The 22,449-nt window shown below is 43.0% G+C and overlaps 1 protein-coding gene across 5 annotated transcripts in view; it reads left to right on the forward strand.

The window, feature by feature from the left end:
- The window catches only part of TNRC6C (trinucleotide repeat containing 6C), a 285,172-nt gene extending 263,131 nt beyond the window's left edge, over nt 1-22,041 (forward strand). For all 5 annotated transcript variants that reach the window (XM_015427099.1, XM_015427101.1, XM_015427100.1 and 2 more), the window contains 4 exons: nt 9,178-9,372; nt 14,476-14,546; nt 16,354-16,493; nt 19,359-22,041. In XM_015427099.1, coding sequence (XP_015282585.1) covers nt 9,178-9,372; nt 14,476-14,546; nt 16,354-16,493; nt 19,359-19,719 — 767 coding nt within the window. In that variant the 3' untranslated portion in view covers nt 19,720-22,041. The remainder of the gene's footprint in view (nt 1-9,177; nt 9,373-14,475; nt 14,547-16,353; nt 16,494-19,358) is intronic.
- Nucleotides 22,042-22,449: the final 408 nt, after the last annotated feature.

The raw sequence follows: 22,449 nt of genomic DNA on the forward strand, positions 1-22,449 counted from the left end.
GGCTTTCCGGCATGACATGGCTGATTTACTTGCCAGACGGCGTCCACCTCGTCCCTGACATTTCATTCCTGCCAAAGGTAGTGTCAGAGTTCCACCTACAGGCAGAGGTCTTCCTCCCGGATTTCTTCCCAGCTCCGAAATCCCCAGAGGAGAGACTGTTACATACCTTGGATGTCAAAAGGGCACTCCTGTTCTACCTCAACAGAACCCGCCCAACGAGACGTGACTCCCAACTGTTCGTCTCATACCCACCAGCGAGGCTGGGGACTCGCATCACGGCTCAACGCCTCTCAAAGTGGATTGCGGGTCTCATCCACCTCTGCTACTTGATTGCAAAGCATCCGTTGCCTGGCCCCATCAAGACCCATTCAACCCGGGCTGTTGCAGCTTCCACTGCCTTCCTCCAGGGAGTACCCCTGACAGACATCTGCAAGGCTGCTACCTGGGCCACGCCTAACACCTTCATGAGGCATTACGCCCTGGACGTCCATAAGAACTCTAATACCAACATGGGACGTCACATTCTATGTTCGGCGACGCAGTAAGGACCTGCCAGCACCCTCCTCCAGGTAGGCCACTGCTCGCTAATCTCCCATGGGTGTGAAGCACAGAGACCACATCGAAGATAAACAGGTTGCTTACCTGTAACTGATGATCTTCGAGTGGTCATCTGTGCATTCACACCACCCGCCCTCCTTCCCCGCTGCTGTCAGCGTCTACATTTTCAATAGGGGTTGATTTGTGGCGGTTTGAAGGAACTGGTGGGATGTCCGTGCCCTCCCCTCTGGGCATGCGTGGTGGGGTTCCTGCGCATGCCCAAGGTCTGGGCGTGAAAATCCATTAAAAGAGCTTGCTACAATGCCAATTGATCCAGCGCGTGCGCACTAGATCCCATGGGTGTGAAGCACAGATGACCACTCGAAGATCATCAGTTACAGGTAAGCAACCTGTTTTTCTTTGTGGTAATGATACCACCTGTGAGTTTACCAATGCAGCTAAAATCTTCTACTACTCATTTTCCAGTTTTGTCTATCCCAAAAGCCAGGGTGAACACTGTGGGTTACTTACAGCTTGCCTGTGCCTGTACTTCCATTGTTTTACCTGTGAGTGTTCAATGTTCAAAATGCTGTCACCGATATTGTACAGTTTAGCCTCATAAAACTAAATGTTGTTCCTCTGCCCTTTCTGTGTATTACAACTCCAGGCACCACCATTACTATACCAGAGCTTGCAAGAACAGCCTCTACAGTAAATCTGTATCATGCATGAGGCTTGGGAGGGTGAAGTTGTCTGGGGACAGTTTGCAGGGGTTCTTGAAGGCAAGTGGTGCATAAGGTGGTTCTTTGCTGGTTTTGCAGCAAAGTAACAAATTCTGCTTTTTTGCCAGTCCCCAAACACAAGAATAGCATTCTTGATCATGTTTTAGTGAATTAAGCATCTTTCCCCCCAAAATGTCTGTATTGTATAATGCTGTATTGTATAGTACATTTGAGGTTGGCTTCTGAACAATAATATGCTTTAGTCAAGGCCAGTCCAAGCATTTTCACTATTTGAAAAGAAGAATTCAGTTACAATACTCATCTGAAATCACTGCCACCTCTTCTGGCTGGATTGGGGATCAACAAAGCAGCCAGTGGAAGCTATTGTCCTGTTTTTTTATGGGGTGCCTATGAGGTTGTGCTGCTTCCTCCCTTCTCAGGAGCATTGTGCAAAATGAGAGGATTTTCTCTCTCCTCCTTTGACATGCTACAGAGAAGAAAGAGGCAAACCTGGTTCCTTCACTTGGCAGATTGGCGCAGTGAACATGGGAAGACCCAGTCTAGATGCTCTGTGCAATGTGAAACAGCCATTTTTGAGGGGATTCTTTGTTTGCTTCCTCCACTGCCAGAGAGGTTGCAATGACCTGGGGGAGAGTTTGTGTTCCCTCTCACATTGCTTGCAGATTTGGAGGGAAGAAAGGAAACAAATGAGTGATGCAGAATTTATTCTGTAAGAGAGAAAGATGGAGCCTGTTCCCCTTGACTGCATATGGTTGTATTGGGAGGCAGTGAAGCCAGGTCCTGTCACTGACAGAAGTGAATCTGCACTAGGTGCTTTCCTTCCACGGACACCAGGCACTCCGAAAAGTGGGAAGGGTGTTCTTTTGCACCCAAGTTTCTTGTTGTTTTACTGCCCTTACCCTGTCTGCCATGTAGGGCAGACAGCTTCATTCGGGGTCTGGCCTTACTATGATCAAAGTAAAATGTAATTTCCATTTGTCACCCAAACTGCCACCACTGTTCTGGTGATACATATTCGATGGGTTAAAAGTAAAATGGTTAACATCTAATAAATGTTTGAATTTTTGACAACCCTAATTAAAATGTCAGTGTCAAAGTATCATTTTATTTTGGTTAATATACTGAATACTGTTGAGGGTATTAGGTTTCCCACAGCTGAAAATGGAAGGGAATGTGGAACTCCTTCTCCAGAGTCAGCTTTAAGATAACCCATTGATTGATAACCCATTTAAGATAACCCTTTGATTGATTAAAAAGTTACTTTGACTGCTTTCATCCCACCCCAAAGTACATTCTATGACTACAGTAGTTTACACAATAATTTCTAACCTAACACTCTGGATGGCTGCAGACTCAGCCCAGTCAGTAAATCTATTTAGTATTAATTTCTTAGATCATCTCATTGGGCAGTTAAAGCTGAAACATAAAACATATAATGAAGCCTATGCTATTTTTATCAAATTTCAGTTTTTAAAAACTTTTAAGACCATGCTGCTTTAAAATCCCAGACTTACATGGACAGCTGGGTCCTGCAATATATTTCTGCTCCCCCTCCCTTTCATGGAGCTGTTTTGGGAACAGACTGGGGGAAGGGGAGAAAACACAGCAGAGCTGCAGGTGGGAACCATTTAGTGTATGTAAATTACCTTGGTGGGTTTAAGAAACTTATCTTCCAAGCCTACTCTGGCTCCAAAAAATCTCATTCCCTCATACTAGCCTGTAGTACTTATAATTAATAATGCAGTCTGTTGCTAGTTCCTGCAGTGGAGATTAACAGTGTAATGGTGCTTTTGTATTGTTTTGGGTTTCATATGGACTGTTGCCCTATTTTACATACTCAATTAAGGGTTTTTTTGTTTGTTTTTTAATTTAAACAGCTATGATGATTTCACCCTCCCTCACAGGGTTTCCATTTATTTTCTTTGAGGCTGAGCAGCCCCTTTTTCCTTCTTTGTTTAGTGTAGTGGTTAAGTGCGCGGACTCTAATGTGGGAGAACCGGGTTTGATTCCCTACTACTCCACTTGCACGTGGCTGGATGACCTTGGGCAAGCCATAATTCTGGCACAGCTGTTCTTGAAAAAGAGCAGGTTCTGTCAGAGTTCTCTCAGCCTCACCTACCTCACAGGGTGTCTGTTGTGGGGAGGGGAAGGGAAAGGAATTTATAAGCCGCTCTGAGACTCCTTTGGGTAGTGAAGGGCAGGGTATAAATCCAATCTCTTCTTCTTCTTCTTCTTTTCTGGCTGTCCCACCCAGTTTTTTAATGTATATTGGTAAAAGCTGACCCAGCCTAGGAAACTGAGGGTAAAGACTAAAATCCTTATGTCCTGGCTTGATAATGGCACATGAGAGGCTGATAATAGTTCAAAAACAACAGGCTTTTATGTGACTTTGAGGAGAAATGGTCAGGTAGGAATCAGGTACAGGACTTATGAGGTGAACAAGCAACAGGAATTAGATAACTTTGTATAAAAATAAATGCCAGATAATTTGCCACAAACAAGTAACTGTTTCTGTTATTCAGACTGGTCTGTAAAACTTGAGGAGAGAGATTTCTTGGCAGTCTCTGCTTACATAAACAAGCATAAGCTTCAGACACTAAAGTTGGTGAAAGCAGGAACATGCAAACAAGTTCCAGTTTCCCTTCTTAACTACTTAATAGGGATCATACACACCCTTCTTTAGGAGCTATTTCCCTCAGGCTTGAACAGGGATCCTTCTTGATCATCTCACTCTCTTAGCCTTCCTTCCCTAACTGCCATTCCTAACTGCCACTCTCAACTGAAGAATTCCATTTGAGTCCCCTGTCACTCAGACTGGGCTACAGCATTAATCATTAGTAAGCCACCTGTCTAGGAATGTTATTAATAGTTCAGTGATGAGATATTACTATGCATTTTCTTTACTGACCTAACTGAAATCCAAGGGTGAATAATTCCTAAAGTTGAAGTTGGATTGCATGCTGTAATGGAAAGCTTAATTTCAGAGCAAAGTTTACAAGCATAGGCAGCTGCTTGGAAGGTAACCTGCATCTGCGTGGTCACATGACCAGAGAAGCAGAGAGAGAGAGAGAGAGAGAGAGAGAGAGAGAGAGAGAGACGTAATGGTTTTGGAATCTTCAGTTTTGAACTGGAGGGAGGAAAAAATGCTTGGAAAAGGTGGTTAACGGCTGACCAGAAAAGGAAGGGGAGAAAGGGTGTTCTCGGATGGGAGAGAGAGTGTGGACCCTGTGAGCTGCTGAGGAGTTTAATGAGAAAAACTCCTGGTGTATAACTCAGACACACATAGTGCTCCTGTATAAGAAATCCTGTTGGGGAAGGTTATACAGTTCTAGCTAGGGACCAAGTGAAGCAGTTTAAGGAGATGCTAGACTGTGGGAGAGCCTTCAATAGAACAGAGATATAAAAGATGGAGTGTGCAGGAAGGGTGTGGTCTGGAAGAAAACTAAAAGACCTAAGAGCAGTCCAAAGTTTAAAAGGAAGAAAAAGGAACAAAAGAAGCCTGAACAACTGATTGACTCCCTGAATATAACCCTGTCCCCCGGTGTTATTTTAAATAAACTTGTATTTGTGTTTAAAGTGGAGGGTGTCATAAACCTCTGTGTCAAAAAGAGGGTGAACTAAAGGTAGAGAGGGGGAAAGTGTACTGAGAACCCCCTGTCGTTACACATGCATTGTCAGTGTCAATCAGTTTTCAGATCACATTTTTGTACCGTAGTTGTGGTGATGATAAAAAGAGATCAGAGAACCACTGATATTGGAATAGATGTGAAGTTCAAGTAATAGATATTGTGCTATGAGGGTTGATTTTTGTGGAAATGTTTTCTGTTAGTGTAGAAGAACCTGCTGTTTCTGCAGTCTCTTGATTTAGCTTAGTATTCAACATAAGCTATGACTGGCAGCTAATGGCTGCCGGGCTCTGAAACGGGAGTAGCCTGGCTTCCTTTCCCGACTAGATGAGTGTGAGATGCCTTTCTCTCCCTTCTGCATGGTGCCTGAAACAGATCAGGATGGAGTGCAGAGGTAAGTATATCAGTGAAAGAGAGTGAAGCAAGATTCTTTCTCATCTATCTCACTACCATTTTGCATGCACTTTCCATCTCCTTATTTCCATGTGCCATACTTTTTCTTCAGGTGGTAGGAGAAGGAACTGTTTCTGCATGCAGCCATTTTAGGCAGTGCAATGGCCTGATATGCTCTCTGGTTACACAACATACAAGGTCATTGCTTGCAGTAACAGATTGCATGAATAGTTCAATTCTCTTCATAGGGAGAAGAGTACAACTAAGCCATATTTGGGGGTGGGGGGGTAGGGGCAGTAGTTGTGTCAATGAGAGGACTTGCTAGCAAGCAAGTTTGGGGTTAATCATGGTCCTGATCCACCTACCCATCACCACTCCCTCAAATAGTAGCTTTCCAAAATCTAGTTTCTAAATAAAGTAAAAAGGTACACAAGACAATCCCTGTAGTTCATGAAGAAGAGGATCTATTTGCTTGGAAGCAAAAACTATGAAATACATGTTCAGTAACTGAAACTTGCACATACTGTCTATCACTTGACTTTATTCTTAAGTCATGATGCTGGGTGATCTGCACTTGAAATATCATTGAACAGGGTTTTGTCCTGGACCATGAAGAGCAATTTTAGAAGCTTTAAAAGCATTGCATTAATGGTACTAGTGTGACTAGTGTGATAAGTTTTCTTAGAGGAGACCTTCTAGCACATGATGGGCTTCGCCTCTCAAGGTCAGGGAAGAAAACGTTCAGAAAGAACCTGGAGTGCTTAATCAGGAGAGCTTTAAACTGAAGCCGCAAGGGGAAGTGGATGACCAACATGGGGACTTCAATGAATAAGTGAAAACAGTGCGGGCCCACCTGGGTAGGACAGGTCAAACAAAGGTACAAGGCTACAAGTGCCTATATACCAATGCCCATAGTATGGGTAATAAGGAAGAGCTTGAGATTCTCTTGCAAACAGAGGGCTACGATATAATAGGAATCACACAGGAGACTTGGTGGGATGATTCTCATGACTGGAATGTGGTAGTGGATGGATATGAGTTGTTCAAGAAAAAATGGAAGGGTAGAAGAGGAGGCGGAGTGGCGCTGTATGTGAAGAGAGGGCTAGATTGTCAGGAAGTTCTTGAGAATGTGGTTGACAGCCCCGTGGAAAGTATATGGGTGGAAATAGGGGAAGTAGTACAAAGGGTGTTGTTGTTAGAGTCTGCTACAGACCGCAGGACTTAGGGACAGGAAATGAATGCTGCCCTCCTTGAACAGATTGGTAGAGTATCCAGACATTAGAACCTTATAATTATGGCCAACTTCAACTTCCCCGATGTGTGCTGGGAGACAGGCTCAACAAAGCGAAAAGAATCACGCAACTTTCCGACCTGTCTGGCCGACAACTTCCTTTTTCAAATGGTGGAGGAAGCTACAAGGGGCTCAGACATACTGGACTTAATATTAACAAACAGGGAAGAATTGGTAGATGGGGTGGAGGTGGTGGGGACCTTAGGGGGAAGTGACCATGTCCTCCTTGAATTCCAGTTGCTGTGGGGGATCAAGAAAGTTCGTAGCCAGACTCGTAGGTTAGATTTTTGTAGGGCCGACTTCAGAGGCTTGATGGGAGTCATTCCGTGGGGGAGTGTGCTGGTAAGGAAAGGAGTGAGTGAAGGGTGGGCTCTTCTCAAACATGAGCTTTTGCGAGCTCAAGCCCTCAGTATTCCAGCAAGATGGAAACATGGTAAGGGCCCCAAGAAACCGATGTGGATGAACTGAGAGCTCCAAAATAAGCTAAGGGAGAAAAGGGAAATGGAGGGAAGGTCAGACCTCTAAAGAGGAGTATATGAGAGTTACTAGGTACTGCAGATCAGTCATCAGAGAAACCAAAGCTCAGTATGAGTTGGGTCTGGTCAGGCGGGCTCGCTACAATAAGAAAAACTTCTAGATATGTGAGAAGCAAATGGAAGGTAAAAGAGGCAATTGGATCGCTTTTGGGAGTAGAAGGAGAAACTCTGGTGGAGGACAGAGAAAAAGCAGACAGGCTTAATTACTTTTTTGCCTCTTTTCTCCCAAAAGAACTCGAGCCCATCTAGAGATGGTAGAGGACATGACAGGACACCTGAGTGTCCAGTTGAAATTGACAGGGAGGTTGTGGAGAGGCACCTGGCTGCACTGGACAAATACAAATCCCCTGAGCCAGATGGTGTGCACCCAAGAGTGCTCAAAGAACTTTCTAATGAACTTGCAGATCCTCTGTCCATCATCTTCAAGGCCTCCTGGAGGACTGGGGATGTGCCACAAGATTGGAGAAGAGTGAATGTTATCCCAGTCTTTAAGAAAGGGAAGAAGGATGACCTGGGAAACTACAGGCCGGTCAGTCTGACTTCTGTTGCTGGGAAGATATTAGAGCAGATTTTAAAGGGATTGATCTGTAAGCATCTGAAGGACCACTTAGTGATCTGGGGAAGTCAGCATGGTTTTGTCCCCAACAGATTTTGTCAGACCAACCTGGTTTCCTTCTTTGATTGTGTGATGAGCTTACTGGATCGTGGGAACTCTGTTGATGTGATTTACCTGGATTTCAGTAAAGCTTTTGATAAGGTTCCCCATGACATTCTGATGGGCAAACTGGAAGACTGTGGACTGGACTATAGGACAGTTCGGTGGATAGGGAACTGGTTAGAGGACCACACCCAAAGAGTGGTGGTCAATGGTGCTTCATCAGATTGGAGGGAGGTGTCCAGTGGGGTGCCGCAGGGCTCGGTTTTGGGCCAGGTACTTTTCAATATTTTTATCAATGATCTGGATGAAGGGGTAGAAGGGCTACTCATTAAATTTGCTGATGATACCAAATTGGGAGGAGTAGCAAACACCCAAGAAGATAAGAGTTAAAATTCAACAAGACCTGAATACTCTGGAGAAGTGGGCAGTTGCGAACAGGATGCAATTCAACAAAGATAAATGCACAGTATTACAGCTGAGCCACAAAAATGTCAAGCACAAATACTGGATGGGGGATACGTTTCTAGGGAGTAGTATATGCAAAAGAGATCTTGGGGTAAGAGTGGACTGTAAACTAAATATGAGCAGTCATTGTGATGCAGTGGCAAAAAAGGCAAATTCAGTCCTGGGTTGTATTAAAAGGGGCATAGCACTGAAATTGCAGGAGGTCATAGCCCCTCTGTATACTGCCTTGGTCAGGCCACACCTTGAGTACCGTGTGCAGTTCTGGAGTCCTCACTTCAAAAAAGGATGTGGGCAAAATCGAGAGGGTGCAGAAGAGAGCAACGAGGATGATCAGAGGTATAGAGACTGAGCCCTACGAGGAAAGGCTAAGGGCCTTGGGAATGTTTAGTTTGGAGAAGAGGAGATTGAGGGGGGACATGATTGCTCTCTTTAAATATTTGAAAGACTGTCATTTGGAGGAGGGCAAGGAGCTATTCCAGTTGGCAGCAGAGGATAGGACCTAAAGCAACAGGTTTAAATTACATGCAGAAAGGTAGTGGCTGGATATTAGGAAAAACTTTTTTATAGTCAGAGTGGTTCAAAGGTGGAATCAGCTGCCTAGTGAGGTGGTAAGCTCCCCTTCACTGGCAGCTTTCAAGAAGCGGCTGCATGAATATTTGTCAGAGATGCTTTAGGCTGGTCCTGCATTGGGCAGGGGGTTGGACTAGATGGTCGGTATGGTCCCTTCCAACTCTATGATTCTATGACAGCAAAAAGTTACAGTTATGTTAACAAGGGGCAATTTGCCAGATATATTAAGTGATGTGTTTATTAGTGTTGTGGAATACATTGTGTATCCACTAGTGATGAGGCTTGAATCCTTGAGACTGCTGATTATCCGTATATTTCACCTTTTAACAAGTACCTGATTTGCATTTATCTGTTGCAGGTAAATTGTCAGACATCAAGTCAACATGGTCCTCTGGCCCAGTTTCTCACACACAAGCCTCTCTGTCTCATGAACTGTGGAAGGTACCCAGAAACACTACTGCTCCTACAAGACCACCTCCAGGCTTAACAAACACCAAGCCATCATCTACCTGGGGTGCCAGCCCACTGGGTTGGACCAGCTCTTACTCCTCTGGTATTCCTGACTTCTATATTTTATTACAGTACAACACTTTATTATTCATATCACTTTTTTGTATTCAAGACTCTCTTATGTAGAAAACGTCAGACCTTGAAGGGCCAACAGACTGCATCAATGTGAAGGGTTATGGTATTTTTCTGCTTTGGATGATGCATCGTAACAAAGCTAAGGCATGCAGGCAGTCAATCATGAGAATGCAGTCCAGTAAAATAATTACTTCTCTTAGTAATTCTTTTCTTTGTGGCATGTGAATTTTTGTGTGCAACTAGGGATTTTGCATTAAACAGTTCACATTATCGTGAATAAATGAAAGTGATAATTGGACTAGCAAAATATTAATCTTGGATTTTGCGGGGTACAGAAAACCATGGAAGCACAGTTGTACCGGCTGCTTCCAATTACAATTAGCATCAGGGAATGGATGGGTGGTGGGTGGGTTATCACACGCTCAAGAAAGGGCATACTAACAAGGGAGCTGGTCTGATTGTTTTAAACCCAGCTCCCATAGAATACGTACGTTAACTTGGCCTTAACATATAGCCTAAATTTATAATTGATTGACTGTTTGACTAGATAAATTTGTAAATTGATTTGTGGGTAATATTCTATATTATTACCATTAGTGATCAATTTATTGGGGAATCTATTAGTAGGGTGGGCTGTGGGGTTAGAGGGAGGGAGATAGTAGATAATTAAATTTTGGTCCCCTAACCTATTTAAATGTTTTTTCCCTGCTGATTTGGTTCGATTTTTAGTCAATTAATTAATCAGGTCATTTGATTAATTAAAGTAGGAAATTGTTTTGCTGATTAATCAAATGAATTGTGGGGGTGCTGAGTTATTGAGTCAAGGGAGGCAGGGTTAGGTTGGAGCTACGTTTTTTTAGACGCAGTTAGTTGGAGCTCAAGTAGCCTTGTATTTGGGTTCCCTGTTGGATTCTAGGTGGGTCCATTTGGGAACTGATAAAACTTAGCAGGGTGGCCATGCAAGGGTCGGGATACCAGTAATAGAGGGGCTGGGGAGATATGTCAGTGGGGCTAGGAGATATTCCAATGAATGGAATGGAAGGGATCAGAGATGTGGTATTGCTCAGACCTCTCCCCTCCTTCGTCCCATCCCAAGAAATGTCAGTTGTGGGGCTTGGAATGTTTACCCATCTCCGACACTGATGGTGTTCAATGCCAGGTCTACAAATAATAAGACCTCTTTTGCAGAGCAAAATATAGACCTGGCTTGTGTGACTGAGACCTGGGTGTGGGAGGGCGAAACTGTTGCCCTTAACCAATTTGCCCCACCTGGGTTCTCAGTCCTTCACCAGTCCCGAACACCTGGGCAGGGGGGAGGTGTAACATTGTTCATTCGAAAATCTTTTTCCTTTAGGGCACTCCCTACACCAAAAATCACCAGCACTGAATGTGTTGGCCTGGCATGGGAGGCCGAGGAGAGTCTGGCCATCTGGCTGGTGTACCAACTGCCTAAAGCACCAGTGGATGCCCTGCCTTACCTGTTAGATACGGTATCTGGGTGGGCATTGGAGCACCCCAGTCTTTTAGTCCTGGGGGACTTCATGTTGATGATGCAGCATCTTCTCAGGCCAAGGACCTGTGTCATCCATTGAGGCACTGGGACTCTCCCAATTATATTGCCCCCCACGCATCAAGCAGGCCACACGCTGGACTTGATTTTTGGGATGGGGATTAATGTGGATCTGATGGCTGCTGATGTAGTCCCATAGTCAGACTACTTTGCCCTAAGGCCGGACATGCTAAACCCTCCCTGTTTAGATGGCAAGCGTATTTATGCTCGCCCGCAAAGCCAAATGGACTCTGATTGGCTTCAGGCTGCTCTGCAGGATCCAGTGCCCTCTGATGATTCATTGCTTGCGCTGGTAGAGGACTGGTACTCCCAGTTTTCTGAAGCCATTGACATTATAACTCCCCAGTGCCTTCTCTGCCCTGGGATCAAAGCTGCCCTGTAGTATACCCCAGAACTGCGGAGGATGAAATGAGAGTTGAGATGGCTTGAGCAAGTGTGGCAGCATGCTCGTGAAAGAGCAGCAAGAACATCCTATAGATCGTTTATGAAGGTCTATGCAGAAGTGGAGAGTTGACTACTCGTGGTTATTGCTGCTAGTCCAAATTGGATTGGCGGGGTCAATTCAGGTGGCACATCTTTCTCTAGCACAAAACATAGTAATGGAGCAACAAGCCTGTGAGTTAATCAGTATGCTACTATCGCAGGTAGAAGCTGCTGTCTTGACACAGCAGGGTTCATCTGAACCTTGCCACAAAAGGGGAGATTGCACAGACTGTGGCAACACACATATTGCTGGCCACATAGAATCTTTTTTGGAGCTATAATTTATGTACTTCTATTACAGCGCTGAAGTACCCAATTGGGAATGGGAATAGTCCCCTGTTAAAATTCCTTCTAAAGGAACAGTTGCTGGTACTAGAAAATGTGTGAGCATCAGAAAAGAGTTCAATAAGAAGTTTGCATTAGAAAAGAAGTAAAACTTGTATTTGAAGATTTCAGAGATTCAGGAAGGCTGTGATTAGAATAAGTGATCATCCAAGCAGCTAAGGAGAAAGGGATGGCAGTGCTGAGCACTCACTGAGGCATGATTTAAGAAATGTTTGGGCTACTCATGTTTTTTTATGGTTATGGGTTTGGACCCCCTTGTACAGCACTAGGCAGAATCCTGTGGAAAACAATGGCCAGTATTGGCAAGGCTGGACTAATAGGTTGTATGTGAATTACACTGGAAGGATGTGTTTATCTGTTACCTACATTGCGCACAATGTGATTCATACTATCAGTGTCTCCCCAATTTTATGCTTTGTCCTAATTATGTGTTATTATTCTTTTGATAAATTAGAATGTTTCCTTAAAAAATGAATGCATTTTTTAACCACAGAGGTGGAAACAAAATGCTCTTGTCGGCCTCCCTCCCCCCATGCAACCATTGTTAACTTTTTCTGAGCTCCACCTGGTGGCCAAGGAGCAAATATTACAAGATGCTACAAAATTCCTCATCCCATTTGAACTGAAAGGTCACTGTTTAATTTCACTTCTCCCATGTAAAAATCGAGCACTTTAGTCTTTATTTTTGTGCCATTTTCTGTTTCCTCATGCTAGTTTTTCCCAATTTGCACAATACGTAATATTGTTTTTGCTTCAAAAATGGCATTTAAAATTATGGGAAACAGTGTAAAAGGGGGGAAAATAATACCAGCAACAGAACTTGGCAAAATGAGAAGGCCCATGAAGCTCAAAAAAGAACATGTTTATGTATTGTTCCCTAATTCTAACTGCAGTTTGAGTATACACCTGAATTTAGACATCTGTATGGCATTTTTTTAATTGCTGCCATGTCAAAGATGCTTAATCTAGTTCCACTAACTCTGTGCCTTACACGTTATTTTGCTTTCAGGAATCTGTTTTCAGCATGAGGTCTGAAAACATAACAAATTAGAGATTCCTGTGTTTGAGGCTGTCTTTATTTCAAACTCACACAACTGCAAACAAATTCAAGTAGGGACATTGCAAAGAAGCAATAATACAGAAGTGTCTCAAGGCCATATGTTGGCTATTATTCCATTAAAAGTCTCCTATAGTAGTTAAGGAAAACATAGCATCAATGAAGACTTCAGTGAATTATATATCTCCAGTGTAGTTCAAGAGCAGCTGCCAAGGAAGAAAGAAGAAGAGATTGGATTTATACCCCGCCCTTCACTCAGAATCTCAGAGGGGCTTACAAACTCCTTTCCCTTCCCCTGCCCATAGCAGACACCCTGTGAGGTAGGTGGGGCTGAGAGAGCTTTTTCAAGAAATGCTCTTTCAAGAACAGCTCTGACAGAACTATGGCTTGCCCAAGGGCCTTCCAGCAGCTGCAAGTGGAGGAGTGGGGAATCAAACCCAGTTCTCCCAGATTAGAGTCCGCACACTTAACCACTACACCAAACAACACTACATCAGAAATCAGATTAAAAACCCCCAATTGGACAAGAGACGATTCTGACAAATTTACTTTCTAGAAATCTCTGTATCGGTTGTATTCCTCATGTTTGTGTCCACGTTTGACACCTCTGTGCACTTCCCTCCCTCAGAGACAAGATTTTCCCTTGATTTTTCTTTCCCTGTTGTAACTGAGCCACCCTAGTCATCTGCTTTCTTCTTTCCTGAAAAGATCTCTCACAGTATGATATATTGGCTCAGCCCAGAAACCTGAGGGAAGGATCGAGACCCCCCCCCCTTTAACTTAAATAGCACTTGAGGCATTTTGAAATTCCAAAGTAACAAAATATTTTATTCAACATAGAAAAGGTCAGGTGAAATCAGGGGTAAAATTTCTGTGCTAACTCAATATAGAACTCTGAAGTAAATCAGTGTATGCACAGACTTTAGTTCATATGCTTCAGGCTATTGCAACTTTCATAAGCTGTTCCCAGTGACTTGGGATCTTTAAGATAAGAGGCTTGTGTTCCAATGCTTCTGAACACTACAGAATACTTTCTTTGAGTATTCACTGACTCTTTTGGTTTCCAGATGGCTGGGACACTCTATCCAGTACCCAAACCCCTTCGCTAAACACACCACTACTTGAGCTTTAATTGACTCTTAAGATTTCACAAGGAAGTCACTAACCACACCAGAGCAGGGATCTCTCCACTCTTTAGAGCTATCTCCCTGTTTTAAGTGGGTAGCAAAATTAATTCTCTTTCTAGAAGATCTATCCCCTTTCCTTGGCCATAATGGCAGTCTTCTCCTAACTACCCACTACTCTTGCCAGCTTTCCCCAGTTATTCTTCTCTGTTAAACTGCTCTCAGTCAGGGCTGAATTCAGAATGAATTCTCAGCATCCAATTCAGAAGTCTTTCTCCACTCTACTGAGGCTAACCAATCAGATCTCTTGGAGCAGCCTGTCACTCAAGACTTTCTGGCTCTGTGAAGAATTAACCCTTCACAGTCCTTTACCTGTTTTTACAGCACTTTTAAGCTTTTACAAGTGCATTCCATCACACCTGCATGTTGTACAGCCTTTGTTCTATTGGTTAGATTGTGCTGTCACTAACGTTTCCCTTCACTGTGATATAGGCTCAGCCTGGAGTACTGACAGCTCAGGAAGGACAAGTAGCTGGCTGGTCCTCCGTAACCTCACACCCCAGGTAAGCAAAGCTCATTGATTAATCCAGCAAAGAACTGGGCCCCACCTGGAATACTGGGAAGATGCTTTAGCTGCTTCTTATGATCAATCAATGTACCAATAAACTCTCAGAGTTTGTATGCCTGTAGGCTCTGTAAATTCTACGTATTTCTTTACAAGCATGATAGCAATCTCTGTCAAACCAATTTTTTTCCCTAAAAGGAGGTTGTGGCTTTAATTGCGTAACGCTTTTAAACAACAAATGGTCAAAAAGGTGAAACACTTGCTCCAAAATCACTGTTTGTTTAATAGATGAAGGCTCATTAGAAAGTTGTAACATAAGGCTCTGACAAGTGTCCAAATAAAAGATGGCATAGGCCTCATTTGATTTATTAACATCCCATTGGGCTCTTTTTAAAATTTGACCTGAACTTATTAATCCTACCTCAGGTTCTTGTTCAAGCTTCTCGTCGAAGGGGAGTATTACTTCTAGATGGAGAGGCAGGTGATCACTACCCAATGGTTCACCTACCCTACATTTAGAACAGTAGGAATACTGGGAAGAGAACATTTGGTACCCTGATCTAAGTCTTTTGTTCATGTAACTGGCTGCAGTGCATCTTATGGTATTGCATTTATAGAGCAATGGGAATGTCCCATCCAAATCTCTCATTGGTTGGTGCAGTAGATTTAGGATTGGTTCCTTTTACATTTTTGTTAACTGATTACAAGGATGACATTCATCCAGAATAGTATGTAGTATTAGATTCACTTCTTCATTCTTCATGCATTTCAAAGTTTTACTATGTTGTTGTTCTGTTCCAATTAGGGGTGTGCAAGAAAAAAAAATGGTATTTTTCAGATTTGGGTGTATCAGACCCCCATAAATACTGAATTTCCTGAGAAGCAATACCAATATAGGAAGAAAGAGAGAGAAGGAATGTTTAAATGCTTCCATTTCATTCCCCAGCCTCCCCGCTGTAGCCATTGGGGGGGGGGGGGTTGGGGAAGGAAAGAATAGTGAGAAGGCATTTAAACACGCCTTCCATTTCCTTCCCCAGCCAACCTGCCACAACAGGAAAGCTGGAGAAAGAGAGAGAGAGAGAAGGCATGTTTCCTTCCAGCCATTAAACGGGTCAGATTTACTCCCTCACACTTCCAAGTAGAGTGAAACTGACCAGTTTAATGGCTGGAAGGCATTTCTGCCAAACATTGGGGCCAACGCACTTGCCCGCTGTCAGGCTGAAATGCTTTCCAGCCATTAAACTGGTCAAGGAAGGAAAGACAGAGAGAGAAGGCATGTTTAAATGCCTTCCTTTTCCTTCACAGCCACCCTCCCCCCACAGTGAGGAGGCTGGGGAAGAGAGAGAGAAGGCATGTTTAAATGCTTTCCCATTCCTTCCCCAACCTCCTCGCTTACATTAAAAATAGCCTGGTTCCAGCTGTGCTTGTTCAGGGGAGCAAGGCTCAGAGAGAGAGAAGCAGCCCAATGCATTAAGCCTGCAGAGGGAATGAATGTATAAGAAGGCAGTGTGTTAGAAGTTAGGGATGACTAGTGCAACTGTGTCATAATGCCTGTAAAGTCAGTCTGCCATCATATGATATGCTCCTCTCCTTTCCCCACCCTACTGTGTCAAAGTAAGTAGGGTGCATGAAGGCAGATCAAAACCCAATCTATTGTATTAGATTTTGTGAAGGTTCTGTTTTGACTTTACATATACCTTCTTCAAAGGCTGACTCACATTTGTGAAGACAGTAATGGCAGCCTCTGTTACTTAAAGAAAAAGCTCAATAAATCAATTTAAACATTCATATTCTTCTTCTGTTAGATTGATGGCTCTACGCTGCGTACTCTATGCTTGCAGCATGGTCCTCTTATTACATTCCATCTGAACCTGACTCAAGGGAATGCTGTGGTTCGATACAGTTCCAAGGAAGAAGCAGCGAAGGCCCAGAAGTCTCTGCATATGTATGCATATAGCCAGCATTTGCTATGGTTCTGATACTTTTATGTTTTCTGTGTGTGTAATAATTGCCTGGAGCAGAATCAATAATAAAAAGGTGAAATGTACAGAGAAGCATACCATTAAGTGATCTTGCCTGATCTCATTTTTATGATACAGGGTATAACCCTAAACTCTGGCAAATCTAATATAAAAGTAGAGCTCTTGAAACTTTTCCTCTCATTCATTGTCATCTCAGAAATGTTCAGTGTTTACCTCCATTCTGAAAGCAAAGGTAGTGAAATTAGAACTGGCCTTTTAAAACACTCGCTTTCATTTCCACTGTACTCTTCTGTGTATGCTAAGATGAAACATAAAGATCTAATGAGGAGACCAGGCCACAGTTTTTGGACATGGTGTACATTTGTACATTTGTGTTGTTCCCTAGTTTGAGTTGTACCTGGATAAGCCCCAGCTTCCCTTCTCAAAATATTTCTGTACTGCTTCCCCTTTAAAAAAGATGGGCTTGCATCTTATGCTTCTATCCCATGGAGCTCCTTTGCCTGTATTCTTCCTTCCCCCAGGGCAAACCAGACATGACAGCATCCTTGTGGTTGCCATGAGGATGATGGCACCATTTCAGACTAATATAAAAATGCCACAAGGACCTGATTCTGATTGGACCCACAGCACTCCTGTTTCTTCCACCTTGTGCCTTTTCAAACACTGAAACAGCCACAGGGGGGTGTATACAGCTGTTTAGGCACTTGATGGGGGAGACAATAGCATCCCAGCCCACCACACTGCAGAATTGATAGAGATCGGGCCCTCACGGCATATTTTTTTTTAATTTTAAGGGCCAGACAAAGTGATGCATTCTAATTGTAATAAGTCAATCTTGCTTGGTATAAACACAATACCTAAATAACTATTAAAATAAATTAGTGTTGACATTCAGATGCTCCAAGTGGTGTACTGGATAAAAGGCATGAAAAGTAATCATGCTGAGGACAGTTGTGTGAAAAGGAGGCTGAATTCCCCCCTCCCCAATGGAGCAAAGTGCTGCTTTCTGCTTCGTAAGAGCTGGCAGAGGATGAATAAAAGGTTAACTAGCTCCATGCAGAGACTTGAATCGCCATATCAGCAGAATGGCTGGAAGCTTAAGATCCACCAGGACACTTCATGCCCTGCAATAAGCAACAGCTGGCCACTCAGATTAGTAGAGAACTGATCTGTTTCATCCCTGTAGAACAGCAGGGACCAGTGAAGGCTGAGACAAGTATATACTTCAGGAATCACCAGCAACAGGGAGAAGAGGAGTCAGCCAAGCTCAGTCACTACCACTAATACTCATCAACACTGTCTGTGGAGGTGGATGGGAGCTAACTCCATCCACCTGAGGTGGAGCTGCAAGCAGGCAGGGGAGGAGTAACAGCTGAAGCCTCCCCACTGTGTGAGCCATATGGCTCCGGGCCCTCACAGCATTTTTACATCAGTTTAAAATGGCAGATGTATTCCCCTGGCAGCCATGAGGACACTGTCTTGTCTAGTTTGGCCCTAACCTGTGCAGTGCCACTCATTTGTGTTTCCAGATAACCTTTGAACTCTCTTTTATGATGATGTTCTTTCTTGGCCCCTTGCTTTCAAAGTTAAGCATAGTAGTCCTTGCTCCTTCCCTTAGTGTGTGAAGTATTGTTGCTAGGTATGCAAATAAGTCTGGGATTAAAACAGTGTTTGCTGATGTCACAGAGACATTAATGTCTTCTTACAGCAGGTGAAAGCAGTACTGTTCCACTTATAGTTCCAAGGGAAAAAGGACATTGAAGAGTCTTTTCTAGATTGGAGGTTGCAGGTTCTCCAAATGCAGTCCATTAGTTTTTCCTTTGTGATACCTTTCGAGCAATACCTATTTCATCCACTCTGGCAAAGCAGTTTAGAAAGATAAATTAGACAGTCACAGAGGTGCAGAAATTTGCGGGGAGGGCAAGATATAAATTGAAGGAAATAAATTGTCATTTAGGTTTCTTGCATGAAAAGACTTTGCTCAGAGTGTTACCATCAGGGGTCATTTCCCGCCGGAGTGCGGCAGAGCAGTGCTCCAGCAATAAGGAGCCCGGGGTGGGCCCCCCGCCGCCATTCCTGGCCCGCCTGCGCACGCGGATGGGCCAGGGAAGGCCTGTAGAGCCCCCCGCCACCTGGGGGGATTTAAATGCCTTTCTTTCCCTTCCCCAGATGGGGGCATGTTTACCTCCCCGCCCTCCCCTTCTCCAGACATGCCCCCCCTTTCTCCTGAGCCTCTCCACTTCTGCAGAGAAACTCGGGGGAGTGGGGGGGATTTAAATGCCTTTCTCTCCCTTCCCCATCTGGGGAGAGAAAGACATTCTAAACATGCCTGGGTTCCCTGCCCTCCACTCCCCTTCTCTAGCCAGCCCGCCGTGGCAGGCTGGCTGGAGAAGGGAAGGGGAGGTGGGCAAACATGCCCCCCCTTTCCCCTGAGCCTCTCCGCTTTTGCAGAGAAGCTCAGGGAAGGGGGGGGTTAAATGCCTTTCTTTTCCTTCCCCACATGGGGAAGGGAGAGAAAGGCATTTTAAACATGCCTGGGTTCCCTGCCAGCCACGGGGCCACCTGGAGAAGATCAGGCAGGGAACCCAGGCATGCTTGCATGCCTGCCCTTTGCAAGGGGGTGTGGCATATGTAAATGAGTTATGCAAATGAGCTCTTACACCTCTTTTTAATGAAATGATCCCTGGTTACCATCAAACTTATATGAGTCTAAATAAATGTGTAGGATAAAGGTTTACACCTCAGTTTTCATTCTTGGTAGTATAAGCAACAGATGTGGACATTCTATCAGGATTTGAGTATCCTTGTGTCTTTCCTTCTATTTCCAGGTGTGTTTTGGGGAACACTACCATCTTGGCTGAATTCGCTGGAGAAGAGGAAGTAAACCGTTTCTTAGCACAAGGCCAGCAACTGCCTCCCACCTCCAGTTGGCAGTCCAACACTGGAACCACTCAGACACGTTTGGGCTCTACAAGCAGTTCACATGGAATGGTGCGCAGTGACACAGGCCACTGGAATACCCCCTGCCTGGGTGGGAAAGGGAGCAACGATCTGCTCTGGGGTGGGGTCCCTCAGTACTCAAGCAGCCTTTGGGGTCCACCCAGCACTGATGACGGCAGGGTTATCGGAAGCCCAACGCCTTTGAATACTCTGCTCCCAGGTGACCTTCTCAGCGGGGAATCCATCTAGGATGCCAGAAAAACAAAATGGAAGTAACAATCATCAGCACTAAATGAAAAATAATGGTAACCCTTTCCAGTCCAGGGCATCATGAAGAATCCAGCTTTAATAGATCAGACTGGCAGCCCTTTTTTAGTACCTCTGTCCAATATCGACTATGAAACTCTGCTGAAGTCCTTGTGAACTGTTAATGCAACAGTATGGGCTCCCTTTGGTCAGTGTCACATGCTAATAATAGGATTTATGTGAGGTTTTTTTTTTTCCAATGGCTTTTTGATTTTGTTTTTATGTTTGTATGGTGTTTTTAAAGACATATAAAAGCTGCTTAGACTAGTTCTATCATGAAGGGCACTTTTCAGAATTTGGGCTGGAAAGGGTTATTTTATCAACTTTGGGAGTGGGGGAGGGATGAAGGGGGGATGTGAGAAAGCCTATTTAAAATGAGCCTGTGATAATTATGCACATTACCAGAGGCGGATCCATTAATCACAAGGGGGTGGCAACTGATCAGCCCAGCAGCAGCATTGGGAAGCAAATCTTCACCCTTAGCTGTACAACTTGGATTGAGTGGTGGGGTGGAATATCTCTGTCTATTGCTCCCATGGATCTTGCCTATGCACATCACATTTGTTTCATTACTTTTTTGTGTCATTGTTTTTTGAAATTCCCCCTCAAAAATAGTAAAATGGTTTAGGGGAAAAAAAACCATATCAAACATGCAACTATACTTGAATCCAGCAGGCCAATAACAAAATGTGAACACTTTCTATTATTACACTTCCAGGTTGGTATCAGAAAACAAAAGAACAGGCTCTAGGAAAAAAAATATTTTTTTTCTCTTATATGTATGCATTGGGGAAAAGATAGATCGATGTGTGAGCAAATGGGGGTGTGCGTGCGCCAGTTGTACGATTTAACAAAATGGTGTTGTTGTTGTTTTCTTTTCCTTCTCAGAATATGCTTTTGATTTGCTCATTGGTCAAACGTTTAATTGTTACTAGTTTCTAACTTTGCACTGAGTGTCCACAGCCCTCTTGTAGCTAATCCTACTTGTTTTTTAAGAAAAAAAAGGAGAAAAAAACTGATAGGAGGGGCTGGCGACAATTCACGTGTAAATGTTTACTCAAGGACTTTTGCCGCATTTTAAAAACTTACAGTGTGTATCTCTGGAGAATAATATGTATATCTACCTTTAGCAGCTTTTTATTGTGGACTAATGCAAAGAAATAATTACCGGAGTATTGCACCATTTTTTCCATTCGGAATATAAAGTTTAAAAAAAAAAGGAAAAAAAAAACTTGTGTTGAACTGTGGCCATAAATACTTGTAAAGAGTGGATGGTTCCCTGCAAGCCGTAACGGAAACAAGCACTTGGACATAGGTTTTGACTGCTTTTGGAGGAGCCTACGTTTTCGGCTCTCACCTGTTTACAGACTTTTTTTTCCTCCTTCAAACTTTAAAATAAAAAAAGGAATAAAAAAAGAAAAAAAATAGACTTCCATCATAAAGAAACCTATTTTCAGAATGAAGATATGCTACTTCAGAGCTCTGGGATTGAAACAGTGTTGTTTGTTCTTGTTCTTGTTGTTCTTGTTGTTTATCCTTTTCTTTGGCCATTGCTGTGTATTCTTTTTTGTTGTTTTTTCCTCCTCTTCGTCAAAGTGGCGAAAAAAATGTTGTGATCACTATCTTGCACATGGTGGAAGATGTCTCAGGAAAGCCGGGTTTCCCGAGGAGCAACTCCACACCATTTCATGTATTTTTTAAACCCAACTCCTAGCACTGAAGATGTTATTAAAAAACAAAATGGAAAAAAATAAAAAGACAGTAAGAGAAGAAGAAAAATACCTAATCTAATGTGTAGCAGTTACATATTTACCAAATAATGGACTCAAAAAATAGATGTTTGAAGAGTGCTTTATATATTAAAAATTGCTTTATGTTTAAAAATGATCAATGTTTTTGATTGTTTTGAAAGGAAGAAAGACAATTGAATAACATACCCCTTTGAGTATGTTTTTAAAAATTATATGAACATTGTGCTCCCTGCCTGCTTGGATCAGGAAACTTGTGCATTACTTTTTTTTTTGTTAAAGATTAGCTTTTTAATAGCATTGTCCAATTAAAAAGGGTCCTGCAAGATTGCAAATCAACAAAAGCTGGTTTTCTAGAGGATCATGAACTATGCACAGATTGGGTTCCAGACTTGTGTTTTCTCAAGTTTTTTGTAGTGTATTTAGCTGAATACCCTTTTCTCAGAGTGATTGCATCACATTTTCATTACACGCACTCTACATATGTATTGTGTATATATATATCTCTATACAAACACACACATTATATTTATATATAAAATACATATGTGCCTATGTGCAAATTGAAATAGTCAATACAATTTTCCACGCTGAAGTTTAGCAATGAGTTGTAGGAATTTAAAAAACAAACTCCCAATCATTTAAAATTTGGGATGGAAGTTAAAAAAAAAAATCCTGTTGATTTTTTTTGGGCCTTTCATTTTAGATTTAAGATGTCTGTAACTCTGAGATGAAAAGGAAAAACAAGTTTGTGGCTATTAATGTTATTTCTCCTCATAGAATGTGATTGTTAAAAACATGCACCGGAAGTTGCATTCAAGAGTACGAAAATTCTTTGAAACTTAATAAATTGCAGTTTTTCTTGGCTGTTAAAAAGGCATGTGTATTTTTCTTGCTTTTTGAGACAACTGTTACCCTCCTAGCT

The sequence above is a fragment of the Gekko japonicus genome, unplaced genomic scaffold (assembly GCF_001447785.1).
Source record: "Gekko japonicus isolate JY-2015 unplaced genomic scaffold, Gekko_japonicus_V1.1 scaffold536, whole genome shotgun sequence".
NCBI classification, from domain to species: domain Eukaryota; kingdom Metazoa; phylum Chordata; class Lepidosauria; order Squamata; family Gekkonidae; genus Gekko; species Gekko japonicus.